The sequence below is a fragment of the Podarcis raffonei genome, chromosome Z (assembly GCF_027172205.1).
Source record: "Podarcis raffonei isolate rPodRaf1 chromosome Z, rPodRaf1.pri, whole genome shotgun sequence".
In the NCBI taxonomy this organism is placed as follows: domain Eukaryota; kingdom Metazoa; phylum Chordata; class Lepidosauria; order Squamata; family Lacertidae; genus Podarcis; species Podarcis raffonei.
This window is the reverse complement of record NC_070621.1, coordinates 3,194,563-3,219,604: the sequence shown is the minus strand read 5'-3', so window position 1 is coordinate 3,219,604 and position 25,042 is coordinate 3,194,563. Positions and strand designations below refer to the sequence as shown.

The following is a 25,042-nucleotide window of genomic DNA, read 5'->3' as shown; positions in this document are numbered from 1 at the left end:
TCTCTTGACTCCCTTCCCCAATGCAGAGTTCAAAGAAGCAAGGAAGTGGGTTGCCACTGACCTCAACTTCAACAAGAATGTGGACGTCAACCTATTTGAGAGCGCCATTCGGATCCTTGGGGGCCTGTTGAGCACTTACCACCTCACGGGGGACAACCTCTTCCTAGAAAAAGCTGTAAGTAACCCTGCGATCTTGCAGTCCAACAACAACCAACGTCCCCCACCCCACCGCTGCCGCCGACAAATCCCCACAATAATGTCTGAACGTTTCTGGCACTCTTGAGAAAGTAGCAGCCCTGTGGAACTGAAAACTGAGGGAAGCCAGTTTAAAACCAGTGTCTGTTTACAGTGGCTAATTGCATGTTTTCCATACCCACCTCTGCCACCTTGTCATGAGTCCCATAGAGACATTGTAGAGAGAGCGGTCAGACCAGGAGAGCGTTGGGGTGTTGGAGGAGCTGCCTGCTGGTGACCCTGGGGAGACAGGCTGTGCCTGGGCCTTGAGAGGACGGAATCCAATCTTGGGGAGGGTCCCGGTGGTGTAGCTTCCCAGCACTCTGCTCTGTCCCCTTCCTGCGTCACCTGGGAGTGCTGCGTCCACTCCACAACCCCAGCTCCAGTGCCAGTTTCTCCTCTGATCCTGACACCTCTGCTGCACCACCAGCGTCCACTCCAGCTCATTCTCTTAGGAGAGGTTAGGCACTCATCAGGAAGAAAGGATATTCAAGGAAGACTGGAAAATGTTTGTTGAATATATGAAGAATCATTGTAAACAAATTCAAACATTAGCAGGATTAGAGTAAATTTCAGCAGTATAAATTACGTTGAGATAAAATGGATAAAATAGGATATAGAGTGAATGGAATATGAAACAGCAAGGGAAAGTTAAAAGGAGCCATGCAATGGGGGGAAGGGAAGTCGATGTCTAATGTATTGTATTTGGTGTATGTTAATGTAAAAAACGTAACAATGAAAATCCCACATAACGGGACCCAGGTTGTGTTTGTGCTTGTCTTCATTTGCTTAGCCAAACATAGCACCCGTTGTTTCTTTGAACCCTGTTTTGTACCACACTGATTTGAGCATTGAAGATATTGGCAGAGACTGCACTCCGAGTTCGAGTTCTCAATCCAGTGAGAGCCAGGAGGACACTTGCTGATGAAGGGCTCTGCAAATCCAAGGATTGGGGAAATCCTTTTGTGTGCTGTAGATGTCATGAGGGAGACCCTCAAGGGCAGCCTCCCCCAACCTGGTGCCCTCCAGATGTTGTGGACTGAAACGGCCAGTGGTCAGGCACGATGGGAGCTGCAGTCCAGTACCTGAGTCTGGGGAATACTGCTTTGCCTGTTCTCCTCTCAGTGACACTTCAGAGCAGCCCACCCGTGGCAGATCTAGCTGTCAAGCAAATGATGAGCATTAGTGACATTCTGTTTGGCTGCTGAGCTTGGATGCAGCAAACCACTTAGCTTTTTTGATATCCCTGAAAGAGTTGGTGATTTTGCTTCTTGAATGGCTACCCTCTCCCCCTAGCCCCCTGCCCCGCTCTATGTTTAAAGGCAAGCTGTGTTTGAAACTGAGGGAAATGTCAAGAGCCCTTGGTAATATTGCGTAATATAGCGGGGGTGTGGGTCTGTTCTAAAATGTCAGGCATGAGCCCTTAGGCCCTTCTGAAGTAGCTCTTTGGACCCCAGCAAGTCAGTACTGGCCTTGGCAGCCCCAGAATGCCCCTGCCCCCTTCAGAAAACAGGCTTCGTGATGGAGGGCCCGACCTCTAAGGCTGGCTAGCTCACTAGTTCTGAAATGGCATGACAGGGATTGTGGGGAATTCTCCAGGGCAAGACAGGAGATGGTAGATAGCTTTCCACGAAAGGCAGCGAGCACATAGCCGCTGACCGCATTATAGAATTGTAGAGTTGGAAGAGACCCCTAGGGTCATCTAGCCAACCCCCTGCAATGCAGGAATCTCATCTAAAGCATCCATGAAAGATGGCCATCCGACCTCCTTGAAAGCCATTGGTTCGAGTCCTACTCTCCAGATCAGGAAAAAACAAGCTTGTTCCCTCTTCCATGTGACAGCTCTTAATATATTTGAAGATGATTCTTATACCTCCTCTCAGTCTCCTATTTTCCAGGCTAAACCTACCCAGCTCCTTCAACTGTTCCTCATAAGGTTTGGTTTCCAGACCCTTGATCATCTTGGTTGCCCTCCTCTGCACATGTTCCAGCTTGTCAACATCCTCCTTAAATTTGGTGCCCAGAACTGGACACAGTATTCGAGGTGTGGTCTGACCAAGGCAGAATGGAGTGGGACTAGTACTTCCCTTCATCTGAACACTACCTCTGTTGATGCAGCCTAGAATCGTGATGGCTTCTTTTGCTGCTGCATCATGCTGTTGACTCACATTAAATTTATGATCCCTAGGTCATTTTCACGTGTACTGCTAGCAAGCCAGGTGTCCCGTCTTATATTAGTGCAGCTTGTTCTTCCTGCCTAAGTGCAGAACCTTTCATTTGTCTTTATTGAAATTCACTTTGTTAGTTTGGGCCCAGTTCTCCAATCTGTTATAAGGTCATTTGAATCACAATTCTGTATTCTGCAGAATTAGCTACCCCTCCCAGCTTGGTGTCATCTGCAGATTTGATTAGCATCCCCTCAATTCCTTAGTCCTAGTCATTGTTAATAAAGACACTGAACAACAATGAGCCCAGGACAGAACCCTGCGGCACCCCTCCTGTCCCTGTTCTTGAAGATGACGAGGAAGCACTAATGAGAACTCTTTGGATTCAGTCAGTCAACCAGATACAAATTCACCTCACAGTTACCTCATTCAACACACATTTTATCAGCATGCTCGCAAGAATATCATGGGGGACTTTGTCAACACTCTTACTGAAATCAAGAGTGTTTGTCAACACTCTTACTGAAATCAAGATACACAGCATTCCTCTGATCCACCAAGCTTGTGACTCTCATCAAATAAAAGAAATGTGATTCATCTAGCATGACTTGTTTTGAGAAACCCATGCAAAATCTTAGTAATCACAGCATCCTTTTCTGCATGCTCACAGACCAACTGTTGAATTATCTGTTATAGGACCTTTCCTAGTATCATTGTCAAGCTCACCGGTCGGTAGTTTTGTTGTTGTTTAGTCGTTTAGTCGTGTCCGACTCTTCGTGACCCCATGGACCAGAGCACGCCAGGCACTCCTGTCTTCCACTGCCTCCCGCAGTTTGGTCAAACTCATGCTGGTAGCTTCGAGAACACTATCCAACCATCTCGTCCTCTGTCGTCCCCTTCTCCTTGTGCCCTCCATCTTTCCCAACATCAGGGTCTTTTCCAGGGAGTCTTCTCTTCTCATGAGGTGGCCAAAGTATTGGAGTCTCAGCTTCAGGATCTGTCCTTCCAGTGAGCACTCAGGGCTGATTTCCTTCAGAATGGAGAGGTTTGATCTTCTTGGTCAGTAGTTATCTAGGTCTTATTTCCCCCCTTTTTGAAGATGGAGACATTTGCCTGCCTCCACTCTGTAGGGACCTCACCTGTTCTCTAAGATTTCTCCAAGATCATAAACAAAGGCTCTGAAGTTACATCCACAATCTCCTTTAGTACCCTTGGGTGCAACTCATCAGGCCTTGGAGATTTGAAATCAGTCAAAGTACCTAGGTGTTCCCTTACTACCTCTTTTCCTATCTTGGGCTGCAGCTCTCTACTTGCGTCATTTATTCTGTTATCACCAGGTTGGGCATCACTTTCCTTTTGGGTGAAGACAGAGGCAAAGTAGATGCTGAGTAGTTCCGCCTTCTCTTTGTCACCCAATAGCATTTCTCCGCCTTCCCTACGTAGAGGACCGACAATTTGCTTGTTCTTCCTCTAGCTTCAGACATAGCAGAATAAACATTCATCATCATCATCATCTCTCTCGCAAGCCTGAGCTCATTCTGAGCTTTAGCCAGCCTGACCTTCACCCTGCATCTGTTGGTTACTCTTGTTTACCCCTCCTTTGTGATTGCCCAATTCTTCCATTTCTTAACTCTCAGCTCATCTGTAAGCTCCTTGTGCAACCACACTGCTTTCCTTAGATGCCTCCCACTTTTCTTTCTTGTTGGTATTGTCTGCATTTGGGCCTTCAATATTTCTCCGTTTAGAAACTCTTATCCATCTTGGTCTCACTTTTCTGAGTATTTCTGACCATGGGATCTCACCCAGTAGCTCCTTCAGCTTTTTGAAACTGGTCTTCTTAAAGTCCAGAGTGCACGTCCAACTACACTCAACTTCCCCTTGCCTCTGCATCATGAAACCCAAGAGGACATGATCACTTCCTCCCAAGTTTCCCTGTACTTCCACTTCGCCAATCAGTTTCTCCCTATCGGTGAGGACCGGGTCCAATACAGATGATCCCTGTGTTGCTTCTTCCACCTTCTGGGAAATGAAATTGTCAGTGAGGCAATGGAGGAATTTGTTGAACCTTTCATTTGTGGCAGAATTTGAGTTCCAACAGATACCAGGGAAGTTGAAGTCTCCCATGACTACTATCTCTCTCTATTTCTGTATTGCATTAGGTGCCTTCCTTACTTGTGAGGTGTGACAGTGAGGTCCAGTGGGCCTGGCTGATGACGGCCCTATTAACTGAATGCATGAATGGAAATATTCCCCTTTGTTACATACAGCAAACCAACTCAGGTGGCTTGTAGAATAGCAAGTTTGAACCTGCACAAGGCAAACAAACTCAATGAAGCACTTGGATCCAGGTGGCAACCCCAAGTCCCATGGCAATGCCTTGCAAGACTGATTTAGCTGCCAATTTAGCTTATTCCTCCATCGCATGGGGTTGGGCTAGATGACCCTTTGGGGCCTTTCCAACCCTACAGTTCTGTGATTTATCCAAGTGGTTTTTGCTCACAGTGAATAATAAAATGATATTGGCTGTTCTCTCTTCTCCTCCTGTCTCTTCCCCCACCCCACCCTGCCAATACCACATATTCTTGACTGTTCAGAAAGATATTGGGAGCAGGCTCATGCCGGCCTTCAACACCCCATCTAAGATTCCATTTTCGGATGTCAACATTGGCCGGGGCACAGCGCATCCTCCTCGCTGGACGTCTGATAGCACCGTAGCAGAGGTGACCAGCATCCAGCTGGAGTTCAGGGAGCTTTCACGCCTCACTGGGGAAGAGAAATTTCAGGTATAGCTGTTGGTGAGCTCTTCTCTCCTTCCTTTTCTGATGGCATGCAGAGAGGGACCATTGGCCATCTAGTCCCGCCCCCTTCCATCCCTTGCCAGGAAATGGGAATGTTCATCCATGCCATCCTGACTTTTGCAGGCCAGAAGTGGGAATAAATAGCTTCTGGGACATATATCATTCCAATGCTATATACACCCGGGCACTTAAGCTAAGACACCCAGAATGGAACAGGTGGGAGGGAGGGGTTGGAGAGAGAATTGTCTGATATGATCCCAACGATTCCAAACCACCCCCAGTATTTCCAGTAACCAATGCAGCGGGATTTAAGGTTCTATTAAAATGCAGTGTAAAGTAGTTTCTCTTTTGGCAGGGTAATAGTTACTGTTTATGCCAGGAAAATAAATGAGCATGGAGAACAGGCTTGTCCATGCCTATTAGCCCAGCTGGCAAATGCAGGCCTTCTTGTTTAGATCTGGTATACCTCTAAGTATTAGATTCTGAGAAGGGGCAACCGGAGGGGACGGTTGCCTAGGAAGTCTTGCGGCCACTGAGAGAGAGGCACTTTGCTGGCCACCCTTGGAAGCAGGGTGCTGGGCTGCATGGATACTTGGCCTGGTCCAGCAAGGCTGTTCTTGCATTTCCGCTTGTCTCTGAGAAATCAAAATTTGAAATTCAGTCCATCTGTTTTTGTACTTTTCCCTGGGGGGTGGGGGTTGTGCAAGCGTACAAATGAGTCTCCCTTGTTTGTACATGTAGAAAGCAGTGGATGGGGTGATGAAACATGTCCACACCCTTGCTGGCAAGAACGACGGTTTGGTGCCTATGTTCATCAACACCAACAGTGGGCAGTTTACCCACTTGGGGGTCTATACTCTTGGAGCCCGAGCAGACAGCTACTATGAGTACCTGCTCAAGCAATGGATCCAGGGAGGGAAGAAAGAAAATGAGTAAGTCCTTTTTACTTTCCCCCATCGCCTCCTTTCTTTTTTTAAAACTCTAGATTACATTGAACCTTGCTGGAAGTGGGGAATAGGTGGGCATCAAGGGGCCTGTTGAAGATCCGTGCCCCCCGTATGGAGGCAGACTATTGAGTGACCTGGATGGAAATGCAACAGCATGTTGGAAATCTGTCCACTGCCCCAGGCATTTCATAATCCTCCTAAACCAGACTTCCCTAGCCTAGTGCCCTTCGGATGCTTTGGACTACAGCTCCCATCATCCCCAGCCAGCATGACTGTATGATGCTAGAGCTGGTAGTAGTGCAGCTGGGGCTGATGGGAGTTGTAGTCCAAAGCATCTGGAAGGGTGCCAGTTCGCATAAGGCTGTCTTAAACTAATTTTTTTTTCTGTTCTGAAAAAGCCATTTTGCTCTATGACTTCTGACAGTTCATTCACAGATTGACACACACAAGGTACCGTATTTTTTGCTCTATAAGACTCACTTTTTCCCTCCTAGAAAGTAAGGGGAAATGTGTGTGCGTCTTATGGAGCGAATGCAGGCTGCGCAGCTATCCCAGAAGCCAGAACAGCAAGAGGGATTGCTGCTTTCACTGCTCAGCAATCCTGCTTGCTGTTCTGGCTTCTGAGATTCAGATTTTTTCTTCTTCTTGTTTTCCTCCTCCAAAAACTAGGTGCGTCTTGTGGTCTGGTGCGTCTTATAGAGCGAAAAATACGGTAAATGTGGATGTCACACAGGCTGGAAGTGTGAAAGAGCTCTGGGTGGCATCTTGTTTGCCTCTGCTGACAGCAGTCACAGTGCTTAAAAAACCAAGCCCTCCTGATGTGTGTGTGTGTTTATAATTGTCAGGCTTTTGGAAGATTACGTGAAGGGTGTCGAGGGGGTGAAGATGCACCTTCTCCGGAAATCGCAACCAAGGAGACTGACTTTTGTTGGTGAACTTGCTCATGGCCGCTTCAGCGCTAAAATGGTGGGCTTGCTTTCCATGGCTGGGAGAGCTATTTGTTAACATTGTTTTCTCTTGACCGCTCTGTTCTGTAAAGAGGTCTGATTCCTTTTTCCATTTTGCTCCTCCCTGAACCACCAGACTTCACCCGTTTTTATCTGTAAGGGTGTCCTGGTCTTTGACTTTGTAAAAGGCTTGCACCTCTCCTCCTTTTTCATGAAAGTTAGGCAGCAATCCTGTACATCCTTTCTTGACTGTGATCTCCACTGAATACAATGGGATATAGTTCTGAGTGTATGTGGACTGCTAGCCAAATTTTTCCTTTCTATTCCCCAAACAAAATCTTAATTCCACTGGATAAAACGAGCTGAATTTGTCAATGCACTATCACATTTTGGTGGGTGCCCTCTTAGTGTTGTAGATCTGTCTTTTTCTGGGCTCTGGGGCACCTCACAAACTTTTCACCGGTTCATTCAAGGAGTAGCTCCCATGAAAACAGTTGGGCTTTTACTCCTCAGTCGTCCATTGCACAGCCACAGGGAACTGCCGGCTGTGTCCTAGGGTACAATCTTCAGCTCATGTCTGGCAGCATTCTTCCTCTTCCCTCCCTATCCTCGTTTCATTCTGGGTTGTCTCTATTAACATCATAAGCCTTTATTTTTAATTTCTACCCCCAAGTGCACTGTCAGGAAAGCAGTATACATAGTAAAAAAAAAAACACATTGAAATGCAGGGACCCGGTCGACCTGTCCGTTACCCCATCCAAATGGAGCACATGCCCAAGAACCCTTTTCAACACCCTCTGGTTCTGTATCAGGGCTCCTTGCAGATAGATTGCCAGAGAAGTCTCCCCACCCCAGCATAGACTTTGAAAACTCCTAGAGAGAGTTGGTTCTTCCTTAACTCTTGCCATGTGTTTCCTGAGCAGGATCACCTGGTCTGCTTCTTGCCCGGAGCCCTGGCTCTTGGTGCCCACAATGGGCTCCCCGCGGACCACATGGCCTTGGCAGTGGAGCTGGCAGAAACCTGCTACCAGATGTATGCGCAAGTGGAGACGGGCCTGAGCCCAGAGATTGTCCACTTCAACATGCATGCACAAAAGGACCAGAAGGATGTGGAGATAAAGGTGAGCAGCTCAGCAGGTGGGGGTGTTCCATCTGTCCTTCTTACAACTGAATTACTCCGATATTGGGGGTTTTTGGGGGGCTGGTGGTCTAAAACTGAGAGGTTCTGCTTTATTAAAGACCATCTAGAGAGAAGATACAGTGGACGCTCTGGTTGCAAACGTGATGTGTGTGGGAGGCGCATTCGCAACCTGCAGTGTTCGCAACAGCAGTGCTGCATCTGCGCATGCATAGGTTGCGATTTGGTGCTTCTGTGCATGCACAAAGTGCGATTTAGCGCTTCTGTGCATGCGCCAAAACCCTGAAGTAACCTGTTCCGGTAGTTCCAGGTTCAGCGTGGTGCGCAACCCGAAAACGTGCAACCTGAAGCACCTGTAACCCGAGGGATGCCTGTACATGAGACAGTGGTGGAGTGTCATGCTCCAGCACTGGGGGGGGGGAGCAGGCGGGGGCGAGGCTGGCGTGCGTCCTGGGGGCATGGCACACTGCCTGTAGGGGTGGGGGGCAGCCGTGATGGCACCCCACCGGGATCACGCTGCTGGGGGCGGTGCGCACTCGCCGCACTCCTCTTCCTTTGCCAGTGACATGAGAGTCCCAGTTTGTAGCTTTGGGTCTCTTAGCAACTGTGCAACTTCATGGTAAGTACCAGTGAGAGGGCCTTTGGAAGAGTCTTCCCTGGGCAGCTTGCCTGGCACCATCTTTGTGGTGTTTTAACGCCATGAGAAACTTTCTATTCAACTGGGGCCTATTAAACGGCCAGCTGGTGTCACCCGGGCCTTGTGATTCTTAGCTCTGTGTCGGGTGCAACTGAGTTTTGCTTTTGTGGTTTCCTGACTTCTTTGCATTCATGTTTTCTTATTTATTAAAAGACCAGCTAAGAGAACAATGTTATGAGGCGACAAATGCAATAAAATGAATAACTTAAGAAAATAAATAAGCAAGCTACTAGCTGTTGTGTGCTACAAGCACCTATTAGGGATGTATACTCTGGCATGCATATATACATTTTAAAAACGGACCTGCTCAGTGGGTTTATTGCAAACATTTTGGATCAAGAAAAGTAAGGATATGGTAAAATGGAGGAAGAAGAGGCCAACACACACACACACACACAAACCACAACACAACACAACACAACACAACACACACACCCTTCAGGGCTGAGAGATGTGGGGCTACAAATGGCCCCTTTCTTCTTCTATAATTCTTTATTTGTTTCCCCTACCCCAGGCAGCGGACAGGCACAATCTTCTGCGCCCTGAGACAGTGGAGAGCCTTTTCTACCTGTATCGATTCACTGGTGATAAGAAGTACCAGGATTGGGGCTGGGAGATACTGCAGAGCTTCAATAAATACACACGGGTAAAGCGGATCTCTGGGCTGCGTTTTGGAAGGTCTTGGGCAGCCTTGGTCCATATCTTCACTCGATGCACAGCTGATTTGTGGAATTTGCTGCCACAAAATGTAAAGGCCTTGAGCTTAATTAACTTTAAAGGGTGTGTGCACGCGCATGAGAAATCCAGTGGCTATTAGTCATAGTGGCTAAATGAAGTCTCCATGTTCAGAAGCAGCATAGCTCTGAAGACTACTTGCTGAGGAGCAACAGGAGGGGAAGCCTGTTGTCTTTATGCCCTGCTTGAGGACTTTACCTAGAGGCAACTGGCTGACCCCTGTTGGAAGCAAGTGGCTGGCCTTGATGTGTTCTTTGGTATGATCCAGTAGGGATGCTCTTAAGGTGTTCATCTCACTTTTCCAGCTTGTGTTAGCTGTCCAGGCCAGCCTCTGCCAACCTGGTGTCCTTCAGACTTTTTGGGCTGAAACTCCCATCAGCCTCCAGCACAATGAGTTGTGGTCTGGAACACTTGGGAGGACACCAGGTTGAAGAAGGCTGGCTTAGAACATTCAAGGCAGTCATATGCATGACACCAGGCAGTGCAGGAAAGACGACATTCTTGGAGGCTGTCCTCCTGTGCACAACCCTCCCCCCCTTTTCCTCATGACGTAGAAAACATGGGATTTGGAAACCTAACGTGGAGGGGGTGGGGAACGGCTGGTGCAGGTGTGTATGTGTCATTACACCTGCCAAGCAATAACCAAATGGCTCTAGGCAGGGAGCAGTCCCGTGCTCAGGTTTGTTTTCTTGGGATCCCTTCTGCCCAGGTCCCCACTGGTGGCTACACGTCCATCAACAACGTCCAGAGCACCAGCAACCCGGAGCCAAGAGACAAGATGGAAAGCTTTTTCCTGGGGGAAACGCTCAAGTATCTTTTCTTGCTCTTCTCTGACGATGTGGACTTGATAAACCTCGATAAGTATGTCTTCAACACAGAAGCGCACCCTCTTCCAATTTGGCCATCAGCATAAAATGAAAGATGAGGCACCAACCATTCCCGGTCTTGATCGTGTCCCAGCTTGTTGGGGTCTGAAGGGAGGTGTGCAGAGTTTTGTGGGTTCATTTTTTTGCTGGCAGCACGTCAGAAAGGTTTACGGAAGGGAAGCTCCAGACATACACCCCCTCCCCCCACCACACTACCCTTGCGTCTTATCTCTCCGTCCACAAAGACTTGGTTGGGCAAGCAATGAAGTGCAATGCTGAATCCTGCCTGGAGCACGAGACATTTGAGAGGAGAAACAGGGATCACATTTATTTGACCTGGTGAGATCCACCAAGCCTTAGATTTCGTATTGGTGTCCGAATGAACATCCTGGTGAGAGGAGACTCATTTGGGAGCGCCAAGCTGCTCTCACTTTACAGCATCGTTCCACTGTATGAGCCTGTGCCATGTCTGTATGGTAGAGGGAACAGAAAGAGATAGGCATCCTCATCCCAGATTTAGAATCCTTGTTGCTGGTGCAGTTTGCTGATTTTCCACTTACATTCCAAGCCAGAGGGCTCTACCGCTGGCCACACACAAAAAAGCTGACCCTTTTTAGCAGTGTTACCAGTGGCAACATCTTCATGGCACTCTGAATAATCTTGTGATGCTCGTACCGTTGTGAACTGTGGGGCAGTTTAAGCGCAGAGGCTGCTGGTTTGGGTGGAGGGTTGTGTACACTTCTAGGTGTGTCACTCTATATATTTCTTAACTTATCTGCATAAATGCAGGAAGACAATGTGAAAAAGAAACTTTACATTCTAAAAAAAAAAGGGTTATCTGTGCAGAAGTTTATATATGTATAGTTAATGTTTCAGCTCAGGTATTCCAACTGAAAGCTGCTTCCTGAAGCTCCAGGAGTCCTGAATAAATGTGTGAGGTCGTTGCCATTTCCTCCCGTGGATTGGAACCCATGCCTGAAATAAGCAGGCTTGCTGTTCTTTCCTTCACTGTGTGCTGGCTCAGCTGGGCCTTTGCTGGAAAAGAGGATTCTTGTTTGGTGTACACAGCTAGAAAGCAGTTGCTTCCAGGGTCCAGTTTCTATGGTGAAGCCAAAGAGAATGGTAATGATTGTGACTGTTAGGAAATGGGTTAGCATAGAGGGTGTATTGATTTGTATTGATTCTCCTGAAACAGTAGGCTTGATAAGAAAATGCTGTGGTGGCTTTTTAAATACAGGTCAAGGAGTAAACCTAATGTATTAAGTGCAAATGTATTAAATAACCTAATGGGGTTTTGAGGTCTTGAAAGCTCTTGCTAAGGGGAAAGCTTAGTTTGAGGCAGTAGGGGGCTCTTTGGCAGTATTCTGGCTCTGATGCTCCTGCTTCCTGTTCTTCGTCTTGCTGGCCACCTCCAGGGTTAGCTCAGGGTGGTGAAGGGCCTTGTGCAATAACCTGAGTTTGGGTCAACTAAGGAGCGAGGGCATTTCTCCTTTTCCTGGGTCTGTTGCATGTGCTACCCTTTCATTTGCCCTTCCTATGGCTTCATGTGGAATTCAGGGTATATGTTTCAGAAATGTCTTGTCTGTAGTTCTCTTTTTTTCTTTTTGCTTATGCTTGCACAGCACCACCTCTCCCTTATAGTTTGTTAGCCATTATTTCTTCCATCTCCTCCTGCTTCCACTGAATCCCAAACTCCAGAAGAGGAATCCCAGACTGGAGGGGTGGAGAGGGTGCTGGAGACCATCCTCTCTAGTTTGGGGGCTGACCAGTCACCCAGCAATTTTCATTGCCTGCTGTGGAATTCCCAGCCTCTGTTGCTTCCTGCTTTTCTCAGTAGTACGTTCTGTCAGGCCTGTCTTGTAACCGCTTAGTTGCTGTTTTTGAGCTGGAACAAATTATTTAAATATCAAGGGTAACAAATTAGTGGGAAGATGCCCTGTGGCTTCCACGTCGGAATGAATAAGAGAGCAGAGCTTGGACTGGCACGAGAATTTCCTGCAATGAATTATGTTCTTGGTAGATCCTACTTGTCTTTTATTTTTTAGAATTGTGACAGAATTTCAGAGTGTATTTTGCGAGCTGTATCAAATCTGGCACATACGGTGTTGGTGGTGGACTCTTTGCCCAGAACAAGAGCTGAACAACAACAACTTGTCATAAGACTTTCCAATTAAAAAGCAAGTTTTCAGAGACTGAGGTTTGAGTGCTGACTTAATAGCTGGAGCAACGCACTGGACAAGACCCTGCGGGTGGTGATCCAGTTCAAGTCTCACCACTGCTAGTTAGGTCTCAGCCTCAAGCTTCCCTGCAAAAGTGCATGGATTGCAGCAGCCCTACCTTGCAGGATGGTGGCTAGGCTCTCAGAGATAAAAAGTGCAATATAATTGCTAAGGATTAATAATTCCAAATTTTGCTGCTGTAACCATGGATTTTCAGAGGAAGGCACTGGATGCCAGTTGTTTTACACGAAGCCTGTCTTCCCGGTTGTAGGGCAGTGTCTCCTGAGTGGCAGCAGAAAAGCAGCCACAAGCCACATGACCCTGCCTGCCCTGGGCAGTACTGGAACATTCGTCCAAGAAAGATTTATGTGTGCGTGTTTGTGTGTGTCATTTATAAGACTGTGGTGTTCCTGTTCCCCACTCTCCTCACCCAAGTGCACCCTGGAATTTAAAAGCCATACTCTAAAGCTGAACAGTTGCCCCATCTTGGGAAGGCCAACGCTTAAACTTTGCACTGGGGCCTTCTACACCCAAGGGAAAAGGGGGGGTGAGTGGGTGTAGGGGCTGTAGGCGAGTGCTTTCCCTAAGGAGGCAGAAGCTGGTAGACAGGTGATGATGTATCCCTTGGTAACATGCAGCTAGCCAGGCACAAGGTGGAGTCTTTTTGGCACTGAGCAACCTACCGTGCTGGAACACGCTCTCCAACTCCTGGGCCCCCACCCAGAGACTAACAGCAGAACAAATGAGCTGCACCTGCAGAATGTGGCTTTTGTTGGTGCAGAATCCTGAATTCTCACTCCCCTCACATGCAGAATATTCACAGCTCCCCACAAAAGCCAAATCCTCTTCATTCTCTCTTCTTTCAAAGCACTTCCAAAAAAGAAAAAAAAACCCTGTATTGTCATTTTTCTTGCTCTGCAGTGCCACAGGTCTGCAGACATTCCGTGTTTGATCTTCCATGGTTATGTGTAGGCAGGTGGGTTATGGGTACAGTGTTGTGAATAGGAACATGTCTTACTGTGAAATGCTGCCTATGAAGATTGCCAGTTCTTTCTCCAATGTCTTAAAGGAGGGGAAACAGGAGTTTCCCATCCTCTTCCTCCGAGCAACAGAAACAACAACCAGGAATCTAGTTGGCAACTTGCTGCAAACTGATGGGAAGCGAAGGCCAGATCTTCCAACCACCAAACCTCATGCCTAGATGCTGAGTTGCTGCTGCGTTTACTCCTCCGTTTGGTACAGGAGCTGCAGGGTGGAGGAGCTTCCAAGGCTTAGCCTATTCCCTTTCCCCATGCAGCTGCTCTAAAGCTGACTGCCTTCCTTCTCTTCCCCTGCCAAAGAAGAAAAAAGAATGAAGCCTTGCTGTGTTTGTTATCTGGTCCACCATATTTGTTACATAGATGAGCCCATCCCATTGTGAATGTGCAAATGATTTTTGGTGTACTTCACCTTTTTAAGAGGTGGAAGAAATATATCTTAAATAAGATTTAAATAAAAAATCCCATTGTATTTAGTCAAGCTAATCCACAGAATTCTATTCCACTTTAATAAACTTGTAATTTATTTTGAGACACTGTTTTTTTCTGTGTTCTGGTTTACTGCTTATGCATCATCAAACCCTCCGGGCTGCTCAGCACCTGACTTTGCTTGATCTTGCACTGAACTAAACGGGGTACGGGTGCCACATTTCAGTCAAGCTGCAGGCAGTGACCAAAACAAACAAACTCATTGACACTAGTGGTCCGCGGAACAGCTAGAGAGCAATGCCCATCCATGTGTTCCTTTAAGGCTGACTGGGAACACCCTTGGGGGGGGGCGTAGCTCTGTCGCAGGACACCTGCTTTACATGCAGAAGTCCCCAGGTGCAACCCTTGGTGTCTCCAGTTAAAAGGAGCAGGGGGCAGGTAACGGGCCCGAGATGGGGGGGAACAACTGAGTACTGGGCTAGACAGGCTAACGCTCTGACTTGGTGTGCGGGAGCCTGAGCTTATTCCAAGTGATTTCAACGAGAGGGTAGAATAATCAACATACTTGCCTCCAACACTTGGGATTGGTTATAAGCTCCAATAAGACACAGGCTGTTCTTCTTGTTCTCAGCAATGGCAATTTGCCTGCTTTGAAACAACACAGGAGACGAGTGAGCTTGAAAGCCTCAGCTAGCGAGATCAGTTAATGGCAGAAGTCCCTGTTCCTTTCTCCGGAGAGAGCTGGCTGTCTCACTATAGGAAATAATGCGTGTCATGTATACCTGGACCCGATCCAATGTTCAGGAAACACAAAGCAGGATAGAGCTCCTGAGGGAATCTCCAGTTTTATTCTTGTTTTTACAATCCTGTTGCAGAGAAGTGTCATTGACTCAGCAGCCCAACAACCAACTGGCAAACCGTAGGCAGGACTCCTAGCTGGTTTTGGTACCCAAATGCTGCCTTGACGACTCCTGCTAAAGTCTGGCTGGATAGTGGTCGGGAGTGAGTTGCTTCGAGGCCCCAGCTGCTGCCTTGACCCAGTCACGGATGATGTTTGCTTCTTGGAGACGAGCCTCTCTGGCTGAAGGTGGATCGGCTGGGTTGGAACCCCTGTTGGAACACATAAAGCCCACAGGAAGCAGATGCCAAATCCAGTGAACCACAGCTGGCAGTTTTTCAATTTGGCTATTTTGGAGCTCTTTTGGGAATGAAATGACCCCTCTGGTTTATGCCTGCTCCTCTGGGGTAAACTGCCTCTAAACACAGAGACTCTATTTATCACAGGTTTTGGTCCTATCTTCTGTGAATTTATTCAAGTGGCTGCTAAGATACTAGCAAGGGCTAGTCTTGCACTGGAGAAGAGAGAATGAGGAACTGGGCATCTTAACATACCTGCACTGAAATAGCCCAGGTTGAATTGCTTAATGCAATCTACTAACCTGGTGCCCTCCTGATGTTTTGGATGTTAATGGCTGTTGTAGTTCAAAACATCTGGAGGGTGCCCAGTTGGCAAAGGCTGGCTGAATGGCATAAAATAAGTGAAGAGTTAAAAATGTATTTACCACATTTTTCACTCCATAAGACACACTTTTTTCTTCCTAAAAAGTAAGGGGAAATGTCTGTGCGTCTTATGGAGCAAATGCGTGGAACCTGGAGCCAAATTGCCCAGGGGCGAAAAGCAGATCATGCTCATTTTTTTGAAAAAGGGAAATGGGTGTTGAAACAAAGCCGCTGATTGGCAAGCGATCGGGGAGGGAGATAAGAGATGCTAGCAATAAAGGAGGCTGCCTGTGAGGGGGGAGGTAAAGACAGCGAACTTGCAAGGAGAGGAGACAGAAAGACTAAAGCAATGAGGAGAGAAATTGGAAGAAAAGGAGGTGCAAAAAACTGCTCCAGCTAAGGAAAAGACACTAACGCAAATGAGGGAAGGGAGTGTTGAAAGGAAGCAGCTGATTGGTAAGCGAGAGAAGGGACGCTAGTGATAAAGGATGCTACCTGGGAGGGGGGAGGTAAAAGCCCATAGATGCTCAGGATTTTTGCATTGGGTCACCCCAAATTCACCATCAGATCACATAGCATGTCCATGGCTACAGCCTGCACCAAAACCCCCACACACATCCACTGTTTCGTGGGGCCGCAATGGCGCAAAAGTGTGGCTACAAAGCACGGATCCACATGAATTCTCAGGATTTTTGTATTGGGCTACCCCAAACTCACCGTCAAATCACATGTCTGTGGCCACAGCATGAACCACAAAAATCATACATCCACTGTTTCATTCAGAATATTTTTTTTCTTGTTTTCCTCCTCTAAAAACCAGGTGCATCTTATGGAGTGAAAAATACGGTACTTAAAGGTTTTTAAAAGGACTTCCTGTCTGAAGGAGGATCTTGAAGGATTCATTACACCTTCAGTGGTGGCACCCATGTTGGTTACACAGCTCCTGACAATTTCTGCAAATACATACCTGAGATCTAGATGATGGGCACCTCCCTTGATAAATATCGCTATCAATGAGGAGCTCAGGTTCTTTCTAACCTGCAATGACAATGAACGGAAGTCAGACCTTTCTGGGGCCGGCAAAGTCTTCAAGCTGACAGCTATAAAAGAGCAGGCAGAATTTGGAGAGGGTGATAACTTACTCCACCACTAGCCCAGGGATCCAAGTCTCCGTTTGAGAAGATGATGTTGCTTGCAGCAGTCAGATCTGAGGGTATTAAGCAAGATACTAAATATGACTATTCGCTTGCCTGGTAGAAACCCTTTAAATTGCACCAAAGCAGCTGCATGATGAGCTGAGTCCCAATGGCAGAGCTCCTGCTTTGCATGCAGAAGGTTCCAGGTTCAACCCCTGGTACAGCTGGGAGAAGCCCCAGCTGGAAACCTGGAGAGCCCCTGCCAGTCAGTGTGGACAATACTAAGCTAGATGAGGCAATAGTCTGACCCAGTAGAAAGCAGTATGGTGACAACTCATGAAACAGACTCCCAAATGTAATGCTCGAAGTCTTTCATGGGCTAGCTGAAATTCAAGGGGAGTTCTGCATTCAAGGCAGTCGAGGAAAAGGACATGCTCTAGACTGGGGAGGGGAGCGAGCTGCCTTGTTACAGAGTTGGACCATCTGTACCTCAAACCAATATTGGCTACTCTGGCTGGCAGCAGCTCTCCCATCAGGGCACCCATCGGGAGTTGACAAGGTCTGCCGAATAGGATTTCTGGTTGCCGATCTCACCAGTGAGGTACAATCCCAAGCCAAAGGGAGAGGGAATGAAGAAAAAACCTGTCTGCTTACCACCACCCCAGAAGCTGGTCTGTAGCCATGACGGCCGAGGGCGAACCCCCCATTTCTGAAAGCAGTACTGTTCCCTGGCAGAATCTGTGAAGGGGATCTCTGGGAACATGTCGGTCACGTTGTTGCTGTTGAAGGTTAAGTTGATTTCAGTGCAGGCCTGAAGAAAGAACTGATATTTCAGCAGCTGTACTGGTTCCCAAAGAGGGCAAAAATGGCGATGAAGTATGGGCATGTGTGTTTCATTCTGCACCAGAGGTGACCTTCTTGGAAAAGTACGTGCTGGGCCAGAAGGTGGCTTCCCTTCGTGAGGATGCTTGAGATTCTCAGTGCAGTATGATCACATATTACCTGCCTTGAACTTGCACAATTTCAGCCATATGCTGCTGAAGGGCACTGGATGGAATCCCAAAAGTTAAATGCAAGCAAGGTGGCTCTTTTTGCACTGGGAAGACCTAGCACAAAATAGCTTTTAAGCTCTCTGCCTTGCAAGGCCCTCTCCATGTGTTGCGTCTGGGATGCTCCCACAAGATTTTGTGGGAGCTCGGAAGGCCCCATGAAATGTTGCAAGAGCATTCAGAGGCTGGTACACAGAGAGAACCTTGCTCCCTAAGCAAGGCAAAGAGCTTAAAAGCTCCTTTTTTGCGCTGGGAAAAACTTGTTTGGGAGAGGGGAGGCAAACCCCTATCCATGCCCTGGCTCTGAAGCCTTGAGATGCTTGAAAAGTACCTCCCGGTACTAACGCCTCCCAACACTACCATCCTGAACGGGGGGCACCAGCTTGGGGAGGTAGTGCCTCCCAGCACCCCGTTCAGGGTGGTAGTGTTGGGAGGCGGTCATGCAGTGCTCAGTTCTGAATATAAGCTGCACTTTAACTTTTCACAGTCAGAATTTTTTGGGGGGAGTGCAGCTTATATTTGGGCCAATATGGTATCATGCAATCATATGCTTGTGTAAAATCAGTGTGAAATGAAGATATCATGATTTCATGATTGTGTGATACCATTTCATGATTGCGCAATGTGATTTCATGATTGTGCGCTATGACTTAATGAAATCACAGCGCGAGATCAATGTATCATGATTCCATGATTACGCTGATTTCATGAAATCATAGCGTGAGATCAAGGTGTCATGATTCCATGATTACGCTGATTTCATGAGATCATAGCGCAGGATCAAGATATGATTCCATGATTGCGCTATGATTTCATGAAATCATAGCGCGAGATCAAGGTGTCATGATTCCATGAGTGTGTGCTACGGTTTCATGAAATCACAGCGCGAGATCAATGTATCATGATTCCATGATTACGCTGATTTCATGAAATCATAGCGTGAGATCAAGGTGTCATGATTCCATGATTACGCTGATTTCATGAAATCATAGCGCAGGATCAAGATATGATTCCATGATTGCGCTATGATTTCATGAAATCATAGCGCGAGATCAAGGTGTCATGTTTCCATGAGTGTGTGCTACGGTTTCATGAAATCACAGCGCGAGATCAATGTATCATGATTCCATGATTACGCTGATTTCATGAAATCATAGCGTGAGATCAAGGTGTCATGATTCCATGATTACGCTGATTTCATGAGATCATAGCGCAGGATCAAGATATGATTCCATGATTGCGCTATGATTTCATGAAATCATAGCGCGAGATCAAGGTGTCATGTTTCCATGAGTGTGTGCTACGGTTTCATGAAATCACAGCGCGAGATCAATGTATCATGATTCCATGATTACGCTGATTTCATGAAATCATAGCATGAGAGCAAGGTGTCATGATTCCATGATTACACTGATTTCATGAGATCATAGCACAGGATCAAGATATGATTCCATGATTGCGCTATGATTTCATGAAATCATAGCGCGAGATCAAGATGATATGATTCCATGATTGTGTGGTATCATGATATCATGATTCCATGGTATCGTACGTGAAATGCAATCGTATACAAGGGGTGGTATGTGGTGTTATGGGAGAGGGACCGTATTGGCCCGAATATAAGCTGCACCTGCAAATAAGCTGCACCTTTAAGATTGAAGACTTATTTGTGGGCTCTACCTCCCTGAACAGGGGGAGGGGGTGGCGGCACTCAGTTCCGAGCACACTGCATGCCCACCTCGTGGCACTACCTCCCCAAGCTGGCATCGGCCTCCCTCCCCGTTCCCTATTTACCAGGGGTTTGAGTACCTGCGTTTTTGCATATATGCAGAACCCTTTGAACCAAACCCCTGCATAAGATGCAAACATACTGAACAGAGACACTGAAGTCTACACTGCAATTAAAGGGGCGGGGATTAAGAAGACTTGCTCAAAGTAGCAAAGTGGAAAGGGCTATGGATTGAACAGCTGTTTAGACACACTCCCATCTGCAGACTGTAAATGCTTTTGTATAATCTCTGGTGGAGGTGCATTTGGGAGGCTCTGTGGTGGTCTGCCTACCCCATCTCAAAAAGAATTAGCGTAGATCTTGGGAAAGCACAGGAAAGGGCAACCAAAATAATCAGCCTAGAGCAGGGGTCCCCAACCTGTGGCCCATGGGCTGGAAGCAGCCCACGGAGGCCGTTTAACCGGCCCCCGAGCTGCCCCCGAACCGAGCTGCCCACTCAGCAATAATGGAATACTCCTGCAGGCCCCGTGGCCGCCTCCAGCAACTGGAACAGCTGCGCAGCATTCCCGGGAAGGGGTCCTGGTGTTCTGGAACTCACAGCTGCTCTCTTGTAAGCACCCGGTCTTAGCACAGTAAAGCAGCACAGACGGAGGTGAGGAGGAATCTGGGCATACCTACTTTTTTCCTACTAATTACAGATTAAAGAACAAACATGTATGAGAGGAGCAGCCCTCATAGAGACATCCTGTCTCATCGCAAACAGAGCAGAAAGAAAACTTTCTCACGGAACAGAAAGTAAACAATAGGATCAGATGATCCTTGCAATGGGAGGAATAAAAAACTAATAGGTAAGTTCCTGCGTGCGGTGCTAAACCAGCACAGCGTGACGCAGGAACTCTCTTCCACAGCTCCGGAAATTGCTTCTGCACATGTCTGCGGCACCGGAAATTGCTTCTGCACAGAGGCCAGAAATTGCTTCTGCGCAGGCACGATTTTCGGCGTCTGGGCATGTGCAGAAGCGATTTCCAGCGTCGCAGACATGCACAGATGTGATTTCGGGAGTCGCGCTGCACTGGTCCAACCCACAGAAGATCTCTGCAGGAGTGGCTCATGCCCAGTAAGCCTTGCCAAACCCTAGTCTAGAGCATCTTTCCCTATGGGCAGAAGCTGAAGTGTTTTGGATGCTTAAATTTGGGGGGGGGGGAGGTCATTAAGTGTAGAAGGGAAAATAGGATGGAGGATTGTAAAACTACATACAGCGGTACCTCTGGATGCGAACGGGATCCGTTCCGGAGACCCGTTCACATCCTGAGTAGAATGCGACCCGCGACTGCCCATCTGCACATGTCACGATTTGCCACTTCTGTGCATGCGCGTGACATCATTCTGAGCGTCTGCACATGCGCGAGCGGCGAAACCTGGAAGTAACGCGTTCCGTTACTTCTGGGTCGCTGCAGAGCATAACCTGAAAACGCTCAACCTGAAGCATATTTAACCTGAGGTATGACTGTATGGTGTGGATATCCTGAACAAAGGGAAGTTCTTTTCCCTCTGATTGTTTTATCAGATTTGTTCATTTGCTGTTGTTATTTTAGTATTCTGGAACTGTAGTGAGGGAGGAGCCCCAAAGCATCATCTAGTCCAACCAGCTGCAATGTTTTCATATAATCTGATTCTACTGTTTTATTGGCTACTGCAAACCAGTTTGGGGAGAGGGGCAATACTTTTACATTGGAAGGCAGTTTAAAGGTAAAGGTAAAGGGACCCCTGACCATTAGGTCCAATTGGGGCCGACTCTGGGGTTGCGGCACTCACCTCGCTTTACTGGCCGAGGGAGCCGGCATACAGCTTCCAGGTCATGTGGCCAGCATGACTAAGCCGCTTCTGGCAAACCAGAGCAGCGCATAGAAACACCTTTTACCTTCCCGCCGGACTGGTACCTATTTATCTACTTGCACTTTGACATGCTTTCGAACTGCTAGGTTGGCAGGAGCAGGGACCGAGCAATGGGAGCTCACCCCGTTGTGGGGATTTGAACCGCCAACCTTCTGATTGGCAAGTCCCAGGCTCTGTGGTTTAACCCACAGCGCCACCCGCGTCCCTGGAAGGCAGTTTAAAAACCATTAAATAAAACTAATTGTATTTAATGATACGATTAGTATCACTGGGCAGAAGATCTGAGATAGCGAAAGAAAGAAAAAGAAAGAAAGGTCCTCCTCTCGATACTTAGCTTATGGAACTCATTGCCCTAAAGCATGGGTAGGCAAACTAAGGCCTGGGGGGCGGATCCGGCCCAATCGCCTTCTCAATTTGGCCCACAGACAGCCCAGGAATCAGCGTCTTTTTACATGTCCTTTTATTTAAAATGCATCTCTGGGTTATTTGTGGGGCACAGGAATTTGTCCGTCCCCCCCCCCCACAAAAAAATATAGTCCGGCCCCCCACAAGGTCTGTGGGACAGTGGACTGGCCCCCTGCTGAAAAAGTTTGCTGACCCCTGCCATAAAGCATGCAGAGCGACCTTTGCCAACCTAATGTGCTTCAGACTTTTGGACTAAATCCCCATCTTCGTTAAAATATATTCATTTATATTGAGTCCCTCCCTCACAGGGACTCAAAGCAGCTTGCTGATAAAAATAAGAACAATTAAAAACGTGGGGGAGGGGGTTTCCATTAAAAAACAAACGCTGATATAATTAAAACACACAATCTGTTAAAACCATACAGGGCAGCAGCAAGCCTTTCATTAAGAGCAGGGAGTTCCCCAAAAGCCTGCTGGAAAAAATAAAAAATCTTCACCTGCTGGTGGATGGACAAGGAGGACGGAGCCAGTCTGGCTTCTCTAGGGAGGGGATTCCAAAATCTGGGAGAAGCCCATCATCCAGCAGGGCCGGTGGTAGTCAGAGTCCACACAGCATCTGGCAGGCACCACGTTGGTGAAGGTGACGCTCTTGTTAAATTTCACTCCTTTTCCCCCAGGCATACCTGGTAGTCCCATGCAGCGGCATCTGTTCCTGTTCCACAACCTGTGGGGTCAGCGCATTTCTGGTACAGCTTGTAAATATCGAAACATGGAACTATCCCAGTGGAGTTATAGAGCAGCCCTAGTGAGTAAAGGAAAGGAGGTTATGACGCTGCTCATTTCAAGGGGCCAGATTAGATGGCTTATTATCATCAATAACATCAGTATGTTTACCGTATTTTTCGCACCATAGGACGCACTTTTTCCCCTCCAAAAATGAAGGGAAAATGTGTGTGCGTCCTATGGTGCGAATGCAGGCTTTCGCTGAAGCCTGGAGAGTGAGAGGGGTCGGTGCGCACCGACCCCTCACGCTCTCCAGGCTTCGCACACCTCTCTGCAAGCAGCGGGAGCCCAGCGCTGGGCTCCCGCTGCTTGCGGAGAGTTGCCAGCATGCTGAAGCCTGCGCGCGCTGAGACCAGCGCGCCCAGGCTTCGCGGACCTCTCCGCAAACAGCGGGAGCGGTCCCGCTGCTTGCGGAGACTTGCCTGCATGCCGAAGCCTGCGCGCGCTGAGCTCAGCGCGCCCAGGCTTCGCGGATCTCTCCGCAAGCAGCGGGAGCGGTCCCGCTGCTTGCGGAGACTTGCCTGCATGCCGAAGCCTGCGCGCGCTGAGATCAGCGCGCCCAGGCTTCGCGGATCTCTCCGCAAGCAGCGGGAGCGGTCCCGCTGCTTGCGGAGACTTGCCTGCATGCCGAAGCCTGCGCGCGCTGAGCTCAGCGCGCCCAGGCTTCGCGGATCTCTCCGCAAGCAGCGGGAGCGGTCCCGCTGCTTGCGGAGACTTGCCTGCATGCCGAAGCCTGCGCGCGCTGAGCTCAGCGCGCCCAGGCTTCGCGGACCTCTCCGCAAACAGCGGGAGCGGTCCCGCTGCTTGCGGAGACTTGCCTGCATGCCGAAGCCTGCGCGCGCTGAGATCAGCGCGCCCAGGCTTCGCGGATCTCTCCGCAAGCAGCGGGAGCGGTCCCGCTGCTTGCGGAGACTTGCCTGCATGCCGAAGCCTGCGCGCGCTGAGATCAGCGCGCCCAGGCTTCGCGGATCTCTCCGCAAGCAGCGGGAGCGGTCCCGCTGCTTGCGGAGACTTGCCTGCATGCCGAAGCCTGCGCGCGCTGAGCTCAGCGCGCCCAGGCTTCGCGGATCTCTCCGCAAGCAGCGGGAGCGGTCCCGCTGCTTGCGGAGACTTGCCTGCATGCCGAAGCCTGCGCGCGCTGAGATCAGCGCGCCCAGGCTTCGCGGATCTCTCCGCAAGCAGCGGGAGCGGTCCCGCTGCTTGCGGAGACTTGCCTGCATGCCGAAGCCTGCGCGCGCTGAGATCAGCGCGCCCAGGCTTCGCGGACCTCTCCGCAAGCAGTGGGAGCGCTCCCACGGCTTGCAGAGAGCTGCCTGTTTGGGGGCTGGGGTCGGGGGAAGCTTCCCCCGCCCCAGCCCCGCGCCTGGGGGGGAAATAATTTTCCCCCTTTATTTCCCCCCCAAAAAACTGGGTGCGCCCTATGGTCCGGTGCGCCCTATGGTGCGAAAAATACGGTAATTATAATAATAATGATGATGGTGATGATGTTTGATTTATTTAATATGTGTACAGTCGTACCTCCAATTGTGAATGTGATCCACCTGTGCAGGAGGCACGTTCACAACCAGCAGCGCTCGTAGCCTGAAGTGCCACGTCTGTGCACGAGCGTGACGCGGTTCGGCGCTTCTGCGCATGCGCGTGACATCATTTTGCGCTTCTGTGCATGCGCGAGTGCCGAAACCCGGAAGTAAATCGTTCCAGTACTTCCAGGTTTGGCGCAGTCCGCAACCTGAAAACGCACAACCCGCAGCGTTCATAACCCAAGGTATGACTGCATTTTGCTTTTTCCAGCAACATAAATTGAGATCAAAGTAGCTGACAATAACCACAATAGCACTGTGAGGGGAAAGGGGGGAACCCCATTGTATACACTATAATAACAACTACAGTAACATTAATAATAATAATAATAATAATAGCAGCAATTAATTTGTTGCTGTTGCTGCTGCTGCTGTTGTTTTTGTTGTTATATGCCACCCATCTGACTGGGTTGCCCAAGCCATTCTGGGCGTCAAACAAAGCAAACCACAACAATAAATCATTGAAACCCTTAATACAATTTAGTAAAATCATAGTCATTCAACAGTAATAATTAAATTTACATCCTGCCCTTCCTCCCCAATGGAGCCCAGGACATCAGACAACAATAAACTAACAACAAGAACACTTGAGAATGTAAGAATAGCCTGTTGGATCTAGCCAGTGGCACATCTAGTCTGGCATCCTGTTTTCATGGTGGTCAAGCAGATTCTTCAATGGGAAACCCGCGAGCAAAACATGAGCACAAGAACCTTCTCCCTCCCCTCCTGTGGTTTCCAGAAACTGGGATTCA

General features: G+C 48.5%; 2 protein-coding genes across 5 annotated transcripts in view; one reads left to right on the top strand and one right to left on the bottom strand.

The window, feature by feature from the left end:
* The window catches only part of MAN1B1 (mannosidase alpha class 1B member 1), a 28,029-nt gene extending 13,714 nt beyond the window's left edge, over nucleotides 1-14,315 (top strand). For 2 of the 3 annotated variants that reach the window (XM_053373764.1, XM_053373765.1), the window contains 7 exons: nucleotides 27-175; nucleotides 4,994-5,182; nucleotides 5,939-6,129; nucleotides 6,990-7,110; nucleotides 8,015-8,212; nucleotides 9,441-9,572; nucleotides 10,371-14,315. In XM_053373764.1, coding sequence (XP_053229739.1) covers nucleotides 27-175; nucleotides 4,994-5,182; nucleotides 5,939-6,129; nucleotides 6,990-7,110; nucleotides 8,015-8,212; nucleotides 9,441-9,572; nucleotides 10,371-10,574 — 1,184 coding nt within the window. In that variant the 3' untranslated portion in view covers nucleotides 10,575-14,315. The remainder of the gene's footprint in view (nucleotides 1-26; nucleotides 176-4,993; nucleotides 5,183-5,938; nucleotides 6,130-6,989; nucleotides 7,111-8,014; nucleotides 8,213-9,440; nucleotides 9,573-10,370) is intronic. The other variant, XM_053373766.1, reaches the window with a different exon arrangement.
* A 723-nt stretch (nucleotides 14,316-15,038) lies between these two features.
* DPP7 (dipeptidyl peptidase 7) overlaps nucleotides 15,039-25,042 on the bottom strand; it is a 35,050-nt gene continuing 25,046 nt past the window's right edge. Inside the window, exons 9-13 of one of the 2 annotated variants that reach the window (XM_053373767.1) lie at nucleotides 22,611-22,729; nucleotides 17,503-17,659; nucleotides 16,855-16,919; nucleotides 16,680-16,750; nucleotides 15,039-15,322 (exon numbers count right to left, since the gene is read on the bottom strand). In XM_053373767.1, the coding sequence (XP_053229742.1) occupies nucleotides 15,187-15,322; nucleotides 16,680-16,750; nucleotides 16,855-16,919; nucleotides 17,503-17,659; nucleotides 22,611-22,729 (548 nt within the window). In that variant the 3' untranslated portion in view covers nucleotides 15,039-15,186. The remainder of the gene's footprint in view (nucleotides 15,323-16,679; nucleotides 16,751-16,854; nucleotides 16,920-17,502; nucleotides 17,660-22,610; nucleotides 22,730-25,042) is intronic. The other variant, XM_053373769.1, reaches the window with a different exon arrangement.